This window comes from Aotus nancymaae, unplaced genomic scaffold, assembly GCF_030222135.1.
Source record: "Aotus nancymaae isolate 86718 unplaced genomic scaffold, 86718_ANA_hifiasm-v0.15.2.pri h1tg000011l, whole genome shotgun sequence".
Classification (NCBI taxonomy): Eukaryota; Metazoa; Chordata; class Mammalia; order Primates; family Aotidae; genus Aotus; species Aotus nancymaae.
The window spans coordinates 33,291,555-33,301,704 of NW_026988422.1; the positions used below are offsets into that span (position 1 = coordinate 33,291,555).

A 10,150-nucleotide genomic window follows, 5' to 3' on the forward strand; every position below is an offset into this window, starting at 1 on the left:
ACCATATCAAGAAAGAATATTGCTAGCACTTCAAAAGCCCCTCCCATGACCACTTCCTGTTCCTTACAGATAACTGCTATGAGGTTTTTCTACACCTTAGTTTTGCCATTTTGAATTTCATTTAAATAGATCAATGCAATGTATACTCTTCTGTGTCTAACTTTTTTTAGTCATCAAGTTTGTGAAATTATCTTCCTCTGTGGCAAATGTTCAAAAAATTTTTGTATCATTTACTTTAGAAACGTTGGTTTAGATTTTGTCTCTGTAGATTTTTAGACTGGATTTCTCACAAAAATTTCACATGCCCACATTCATTTTTAAATTGTTGATTTCATTTCTTAAATTTATGTATTTGGATATGCCAGTTGGTTGGACATCTCCTTGACAACTCTCCTCTTTAACCCAACCTTCCATTCTTAGCTGTACTAGCTGCAAAATTTGTAATAACTCATGAAAACTCAGACACATAAATATAAATAGGAATTGGAATTCTGAAAAGTTAAGTGTAATTGGAAAAATCAAATCTATGCTCAACTCTTTAACTGATCTCTGTTTCTCTCCTATTCAGGTAACTGGAACTAAGTCCCTTCCAAAATCAATGAATGAGACAAATCATTCTCGAGTGACAGAATTTGTGTTGCTGGGACTGTCTAGTTCAAGGGAGCTCCAACCTTTCTTGTTTCTGATATTTTCACTACTTTATCTAGCAATTCTGCTGGGCAACTTTCTCATCATCCTCACTGTGACCTCAGATTCCCGCCTTCACACGCCCATGTACTTTCTGCTTGCAAACCTCTCATTTATAGATGTATGCGTTGCCTCTTTCGCTACCCCTAAAATGATTGCAGACTTTCTGGTTGAGCGCAAGACTATTTCTTTTGATGCCTGCCTGGCCCAGATTTTCTTTGTTCATCTTTTCACTGGCAGTGAAATGGTGCTCCTAGTTTCCATGGCCTATGACCGCTACGTTGCCATATGCAGACCTCTCCACTACATGACAATCATGAGCCGCCGTGTATGTGTTGTGCTCGTCCTCATTTCCTGGTTTGTGGGCTTCATCCATACTACCAGCCAGTTGGCGTTCACTGTTAACCTGCCATTCTGTGGTCCTAATAAGGTAGATAGTTTTTTCTGTGACCTTCCTCTAGTGACCAAGTTAGCCTGCATAGACACTTATGTTGTCAGCCTACTAATAGTTGCCGACAGTGGCTTTCTCTCTCTGAGTTCCTTTCTACTCTTGGTTGTCTCCTACACAGTAATTCTTGTTACAGTTAGGACTCGCTCCTCCGCAAGCATGGCAAAGGCCCGCTCCACGTTGACTGCTCACATCACTGTGGTCACTTTATTCTTTGGACCATGCATTTTCATCTATGTGTGGCCCTTCAGCAGTTACTCAGTTGACAAAGTCCTTGCTGTATTCTACACCATTTTCACACCTATTTTAAACCCTGTAATCTACACGCTAAGGAACAAAGAAGTGAAGGCAGCTATGTCAAAACTGAAGAGTCGGTATATGAAGCCTGGTCAGGTTTCTGTAGTCATAAGAAATGTTCTTTTCTTAGAAACAAAGTAAACTTATGAGAATGTTACCACTTTAGCCCTGTCTCTATATGCTTACAAGTGGATTCACTGTAATGTTAAAGCAATTCAACTTGGCCAGTTGGAAAGGTCAGTTGATTGATTAAATTAATTGGACTGTAATGATAATAAAAACTCATAAAATAAACTTTAGTGATTTTAAATATTCTTTCTCCAACTTATGATTTTTTAAAATATCCCACTTTGTATTCTTATTTAAAACTCCTTAAGATACAGACTTTGATGACATTGAGAAAATGACATTGTCTTATAAATGCTTAATTTTGTTATCTTTCCGTCTGAAAACAGTACTGCTCACAACAACTTTGGAGTAATAATAGGAGCATATCTCTAAGTCACAGAGATAATAGATCTATTTATAAGTACATATATGTGATATATAACATGTGATTGATCTAGATAAGAATGCATTTTATACTGCACTATATATCTGACAGCACATGAAGACATTTCTATGAAAATGTGCTCCTATTTTAGATGAAGTTGCTCTGGTTCAAACACCTTTGACATTTCCCGCCTTCGTTTTATAAGAGAATCCTTACTCCTAAGGGTTGCAGATGGATGAAGATCTATCTTCTGTCATTTCTTCAGGCTGAATAGGGGTGAATGATATTCTTGCCTAATTATGAGGGTCTCCTGTATTCAGGGTAAAGAAGAGCTCAATCAGGGCCATTCCTAACTCTGAGTTCTGACAAAAGGTGATATCTGGAAGATTAATAAGTGTTTAATTTAAGAAAATGTTGAATAAATTTATCCTGCATTCCTACACAAAGAGTACAACAGCAATATATTCCATAAGAGTAAAGCAAAATAAGTAAAATTATCCCAAGTAAACTAAATTAGAAGGCTTTCCATGAACTGGGCAACTGTTGGAACCTAGCTAATATGGGATTACTAGCCAATTCCAATATGTGCCCAGAATTAGAATATCGATTCAGATTTTTACCCTATCTATCCCTCTCGTTTCTTCTGAGCAGCAGTCAGAGATCACTGGTTGGCTTAGCAGAATTCTTGTTAAAGGCTGGCCAAGAACTTAGATATCAAAGGTTAGTAATAAAAAAACAAATTTGATTACAAGTTTGCAGGGATTCTTACCAAACTGACTTAACAGGATTTTTCACTGAAACCTGGCTAGATAAGTTAAGAGAGTAGGGTGTTTTGTCATGATTGTGAACTATTCAAGAATAATGCTCAATGTAGCCTGACTAAAGTTTGAAAAAGAAGAGAGCCTTTTTCTTTTAATTGTACTTTAGGTTCTGGGGTACATGTGCAGATCATGTAGGATTATTGCATAGGTACATACATGACAATGTGGTTTGCTGCCTCCACCCCCCGTCACTTATAACTGGCATTTCTCCCCATGTTATCTCTCCCCAACCTCCCTACCCCTAGCTGTCTCTCCCCTAGTCCCCCCAACAGACCCCAGTGTGTGATACTCCCCCTCTGTGTCCATGTGTTCTCATTGTTCAACACGCCCCTATGAGTGAGAACATGTGGTGTTTGATTTTCTGCTTTTGTGTCAATTTGCTGAGAATGATGGTTTCCAGATTCATCCACGTCCCCACAAAGGAAACAAACTCATTGTTTTTTTATGGCTACATAGTATTCCATGGTGTATATGTGCCAAGGGAGTCTTTGTTAATATTAACAAGTATAATCCAGCAATGTATAAAAAGTTTTAGTTTTGTTTTGGGATGTAGGAAGCTAGATGGTGTGTCTAATTCAAGACGAGATTTGGTTGAGGACACAGGCAAACCATCTCATACCCAAAAGAATATAAATCATTCTACCATAAAGGCACATGAAAACATACGTTCATGACAGCACTATTCACAATACCAAGGACATGGATTCAACATAGATGTCCATCCATGGTGGATTGAATGAAGAAAATGGGGTACATATACAACATTGAAAACTACAAACCGTAAGAAAGAAGGAACTCATGTCCTTTGCAGCAACATGGATGGAGCTTGAGGCCATTATCCTAAACGAATTAATGTAGGATCAGAAAAACAAAATCAGCACGTTCTCACTTGTAAGTGGGAGCTAAATGTTGAGTACACATGGACACACAGAAGGGAAATATAGACACTGGGGTTTACTTGAGGGTGAAGGGTTGGAGGACAATAAGGATTAAAAAACTACCTATCATATTCTACACTCATTACTGGGTGACAAAATTATCAGTCCACTAAACCCCTGTGACACCCAATTTACCCATGTAATAAAGATGCACATATACCCTCAAACCTAAAATAAACATTGGAAGGAAAAAAAAACCTACCTATTGGATATTATATTCACTATTTGGGTGGTGTACCAAATCTGCATATGTACTTCATGAATCTAAAAGTTAAAAATATTAAATTAAAAAAATAAAACCCAGAAAGTTTTCAAATCAACAACTTAGCTTTACAACTTAAGGAACTTGAAAAAATAAAACAAACTACACGTGAACCTAGCAGAAAGCAGGAAATAATAAAAAGTAGAGATAATTGAAATAGAGTACATAAAACAATAGAAAAATTCAATGAAATCAAAAGTTGGATATTTGAAAAGACAACAAAATTGGCAAACTTAAGCTAGATTGACTAACAAAACAGAGAGGAGACTCAAATTACTAAAACCAGAAATAAAAATGAGAACAGTATATTACTACCAATTCTAAGGAAACAAAAAGGATTATAAAAGAGTAGTATGAATAATTGCATGCCAATAAAATGAATAACCTAGGTGAAATATACAGATTTCTAGGAGCACAAGACCCAGAAATACTTAATAATGAAGAAATAAAAGTATGAAAATATCTGTAACTAGTAAGGAGATTGAATTAGTGATCAAAATCCCCCAACAAAGAGAAGTCTAGACATGATGGCTTCATTAGTGAATTTTACTAACATTGAAAGAAGAATTATTTTGTACCCATTCTCTTCAAAATGTTTTCAAAAAATTTAAGAGGAGGGAATACTTCCTAATTCATTCTATGAGGCCAGTGTCACTTTGATACCAAGGCCAGACCAAAAAACTACAGGAAATGAAAACTATAGGCCAACGTCACTTCTGAACATTGTTGCAAAATCCTCAACAAAATACTAGCAAACCGAATTCAATAGCACATTAAAAAGATTATATACTATGACCAAGGAGTATTTATTCTTGGGATATAAAGATGTTTTAACATAAAAAATCAATGTAATATATCACATTGCATTAACAGATGAAGGGAGAAAAACAATTGATACAGAAAAAGCATTTGAAAAAAATTCAGCATCTTTTCATGATAAAAGCACTTCACATTAGGAATAGAAGGAAGCTACCTCAACACAAATTAACAGGATACAGAAGTTAACACATAAAAATTGTATTTCTATACACTAACAATGAACAGTCAAAAAAGAAAATTAAGAATATATATGTTATATATCTCAATATATATAAACAAGAGAGATGAGAGAGAGTGAAAGAGAGAGAGAGATGAGAAAGAGATTTATTAGGGGAAGTTGGCTCACTGATTATGAAAGCTGAGAATTCCTCTACCTGGACCCTCAGCTTCTTGGAAGGTACCTGTTCACATTGAGGGAGGTTATTCCCGACTCAGTCCCCTGAGTCTCACAGCAATCTCCCGCATAAACTCCTTTGCAAACACACCTTGGGCAGCCTAATCATTCCAATCAAGTGTCAAACCACCTGGATTTCCGTTTCTGCAGAAGGAGGACAGGTTCAGTGCTTACTGAAGCATTGAGAATAACTAATACAATGATTGAGACTAAATAATGCTTTATTAGATATCTGGGTACCCACTAATGCAGTTTATTTGTAACTAAAAATCAACTACCACACTGGGCTTCAGAAATTAAGAACTTCTGTTTACTAAATGATATCACTAAGAAAATGAAAAGGTAAGCTGGAGATGATATTACATAATTGTAACATATATATCAACAATGAAGTTGTTTATATCATATATAAGAGATTCCTATAAGTCAGTAAGAAAATGCAAGTGACTCAGCAACTGAATGAACATTTCATGAAAAAGATTTTCAAACAGCCAATAAACATACAAAATGTTCAGCATCAGGGATATGCAAATTAACCACAATTCATCCCCAGCAGAGTGACTAAATTATTTTTCTTTTTAAAGGTACATGTTGAGGAGAATATGGAGCAATGTAAACTCTGTTACAACAGTGGTGGTATTGTAAATTGATCCAACCATATCTGAAGAATGTTTTACAGTTTCTTATCAAATTAGATATACATCTACTTTAGGACTGAAAAGTTATGCTCCTGGTGTACATCCATCAGAAATGTCCGTCAAAAAATATGTACAGGAATGTTTATAAAAGATTTTTTTTTGTATTAGTCAAAATTAGAAACCACCCAAATGTCCAGCAACAGTGCAACGTATAAACAAATCGTAGTGTGCTCAAATAGTTGAAGAAATAATAAAGAAATAATAAAAATATACAAACAATGATACACACAATAACTAGATTAAATTTCAGTCATAATGTCAAAGTAATCAACTCACATAGAAAGAGTATGTATTTTGTAATCTCATTTATACAAAATTCAAACACAGGCAAAATTAAAGGTGATAAAGGTTATAAAAGAGGATAGCTTTAGGCGTTACTGTTGGGATGAGGAGTGAAGAAGTCATCTGAGGCATTGTTTTTTGGGTTTGTTTGTTTGTTTGTTTAGCTTTTTTTTGAGATGGAGTCTCTCTCTGTTGCCCAGGCTGGAGTGCAGCGGCGCCAACTCGGCTCACTGTAACCTCCGCCTCCTGGATTGAAGCGATTCTCCTGCCTCAGCCTCCCGAGTAGCTGGGTCCACGGGCGTGCGCCACCATGCCCTGTTAATTTTTTAACATTTTTAGTAGAGACAGGGTTTCACTATGTTAGCCAGACTGGTCTCAAACTCCTGACCTCAGGCGATTCGCCCGCTTTGGCCTGCCAAAGTGCTGGGATTACAGGCATGAGCCACTGTTCCTGGCCGAGGCATTGTTAATGTTCTGTCTCCATCTGGCTAGAAGTTTACATGAGCAAAAATTCAATCAGCTTTAAATTCAGGCTTGCAGTAAATATTTCAAACACTTGCATTGTCTAATGTCTTTGAAGTCTAGAGAACTTCCATACATTAATAAAGAATATGTGATAAACACTAAGAACTGAAAGTGACAAAGGAACATGCAATTTTTAGAATTAAAAGATGTGTGACTAATAAAAATCTGAAAAGATGTTCATTCACAGTACTGCTGAGGCAAATGCAAAGTAAAACGTACTATCATTACACATCATATTTGAAAAATTATAATTAAAATTGAAAAATGATGTTATCTAGTGTAGGAAAGAGTGTAAAAATAGTATCACATATATGGCTTATGGAAGTATAAATTAGTACTACAGTTTTTGGGGGGAGAAATATCTGTCCACATTTGTCTCAGAAATTTTACTTTCAGCCTCTAACAAATACTGAATAGCAGTCTGAAGAAATATGAACAAATTGTTCACCGTAGAACCTTTTATTATAACGATAATAGATCATCTACATGCTCATTGATAGAATATTTATTATAGCATACCATATTTGATGGTTTTAATATCATATATCAGTTAAAAAATAATTAGAGCTAGAGCTGTGAGTGGTGGCAGGGGCCTGTAATCCCAGCTTTTCAGAAGGCTGAGGCAGGAGAATCTCTTGAACCTGGGAGGCAGAGGTTACAGTGAGCCGGGATCGCGCCACTGCACTACAGTATGGGGACAGAGTGAGACTCCGTCTCAAAAAAAAATTAATAATAATAATTAGAGCTGAATATAGCACATGAAATCACATCCACAAGTATATTTCTGTAGTGAAGAAAGCCTTTCTCTTTCTTTGTCTTCCCCCATCTCTTCTCCTCTCAGTGGCATAGAGGCAGAAGTAGAAGAAAGGGGAAAACTTTCATTTTTACTTAAGATATTTTGTAATATTAAACAAAATTAAATTGAATCTGAAGTCAGTAATTCTGATTGGAAAAGGTCCTCCAGATAAAGCAGTACAAGCAAAGGTGTACTGGTAGAAGAAATGCAAGGCACCTGAAGCCAAATTTTCCTTAATGTTCCATCATCCTTTCCATTAGCCTCAGCCGTGTGGGCCAGGGGGCCCCTTACCTCACTATAAAATTCAGCTGACATTATTACAACTCTCATGTCTTCTTTTCCCCTTCTGTTAATTGCTTTCTACCTTCTATCAGTCAACACACTTATTTTTATGTTTCATAATTTATGACAAAGGGTTGTGATTAAAATTTTTTAATGATTTCCTTTGTGATTTCACTGTGAATACCTGAACCTTAAAATCCCTAAACATCAAAATTTCCTAACGGTGGCCAGTGTAACCAGGGGATTTCATCTTAATTCATTTATCTTCTTGGTTCTATAATATCTAGGATGGTTTTATACTGTTAATGTGCCACGAGTTCATGACTGCAGGACCTAAGAATTTACTCTGTACAGACAAGGAGGTATGTAATTTGAATTAAAATCTATTACACTGACAGCTTTTATTCATGCTCCTGTCATCAGGACTCACCTGCAGAATCAGTATTAAATGCTAATTGTGGTCTTTTTAAACATAATATTGTCTATGCAATGTTATGTTGTACAACTCAAACTGCATTTTAAAAAGCTTTTAAGAGTATATGGCTAGCAAAATAAACAATCTTTGCCTCTGGGAATTGAAAAGATAATTATTTTCTTCATGTTTTTTATGATTCTGAAACTGAAATTATTTAATGTTATATCTAGACAATTGTTACTCTCAAAACAAGCTGAATGGATTATAATTAAGTGAAATTCTTACCTGAAAGTAAAATGTTAAATAATAATTAAGTTGCAGAAAGAGAAAAAAATACATTAAAAAAATTTTTAATGTAAAATAAAATGTCATAAACCCTACAGGTATGCATACCCACAGAAATTCACAGAAAGTTTATTATTTTTCAGAAATATAATTAAGTTCATTGTAGAAAATTAAGAACTCAATGGGTGAGAAGAAAGTCTTAATCATTAAGGTGAAATTCTGTAAATTTTTTATTGCCTTTACACGTAGTCTAGTGTCCTATATAGTTTAACCTTTCTTTGTACACAGATTGTATCATATTTTAAGTATAGTTTTGTGTCCTGTTTTTTATTTTATTATATGACCATTTTTTCAAGTTAATATTTTTATATATCAGTTTAACAAAATAAAATTTAAATTTGGAAGTTTTACCTCATAGTTTCTTGATATTTTTTAACTGTTAGCATACAATTGATGTAATCTTTATATCTATGTAAATACCTTAAATAAGGAGTATGTGAATTTTATTTTTAAGCTAACTTTTATTTAGTTTAAAATTAATTTTATTTCTAATATTTTTATTCTCATTGATTTGCCTAAATGAAAGTATACAGTTTATAGAATTAGAGGTGGCACAAACTATAATAAGATGAAGAAAATTCAATATTTAAACTTTAAATTGCTATCTGATGCAGAGAAATGCATCATGTCTTAAGTCTTCAAAATGTTGCTCTGTGTATGGCGGAACTGAGCTGTAGAATCTGAGTGAATAACAGCTATCACGAAACACCAAAACACCCGTCCCTGCAGTCAGTTCTCAGTGGACTATCACTCGTTTCATCTCATATAGTATCATGTTCCAGCTATTGCTCATGAAAATGGATAAAATATATACAACATACAAATTGCTATTTTCCTCTCAGAGAAATAGTTGATTTTTATTTGATTTGATAGACTAGTCAAAGGAGAGTCATTTAAATGCATGAACAACCGTTATATTCTATTTAGATCATTGTAAGCATAATATGTACCTATATACCCACAGGTATGATTCAAGATGAGAAACATATTATTACAATAATAAACTGGCAATACGTGTATTACAGAATATGGTAAGCTGGACAGCATACCAAAGAAAATGTAGTAAGAGGTCAATGAACTAGCAATTAATCTCAAGGTGGAATGTGACCTTTCCTGTAGCGATTTGCACAGGTTAGAGTCCTGTGAGAATTATCTTGATGGCAAAAGGTTCAGGGATTCCCTTTTCTCAGATAAAACCTCTACAGATCTAATGTTCGTTTACCGGAATCTGAAATTCTACCTTTGATTTTATTTTTTCCCAAACGTTTTTATTAAAAAATAATATTTCAGAAAAATGTAACATTTCTTGATACTGAATGTGGAAAAGGAGAGAGACATAATGTGCTGAATGATGGAAGAGAAATGCATCATGTGGAAGTTAGTGGCTTGGAGCCAGGTAACTTCACGTTCTAATTAATGTTGGCCACTTCATCAGTCTCAAGTTTGCAGCTGGTGAAATAATATACATAATATTAGGTAAGGAGAAAATAGTTTCTTCCAGCTAATCAATCAGGATTATCTTAGAGGATGAAAAATCTCTTTTTTGAAAGGAGCAGAGTCTTGTATTTTATGTGAATTACCTCATTCTTTTTAAATGTCACTAATGCCCTATTGTTTAATCTCTTTGATCTAGGTAGAGCCAGGTCAA

General features: G+C 34.8%; 1 protein-coding gene across 1 annotated transcript; it reads left to right on the plus strand.

Moving 5' to 3' along the window:
* The first annotated feature begins 526 nt into the window (after positions 1–526).
* On the plus strand, positions 527–1,573 carry LOC105729640 (olfactory receptor 4K15). The gene has a single exon (XM_012470592.2). It carries the CDS (start codon positions 527–529, stop codon positions 1,571–1,573), a length of 1,047 nt encoding a protein of 348 aa, XP_012326015.1.
* Positions 1,574–10,150: the final 8,577 nt, after the last annotated feature.

What these genes read in the sequence shown, in the direction of transcription:
- LOC105729640 (XM_012470592.2), top strand. Translation starts at nt 527, where the DNA reads ATGCTCAACTCTTTAACTGATCTCTGTTTCTCTCCTATTCAGGTAACT.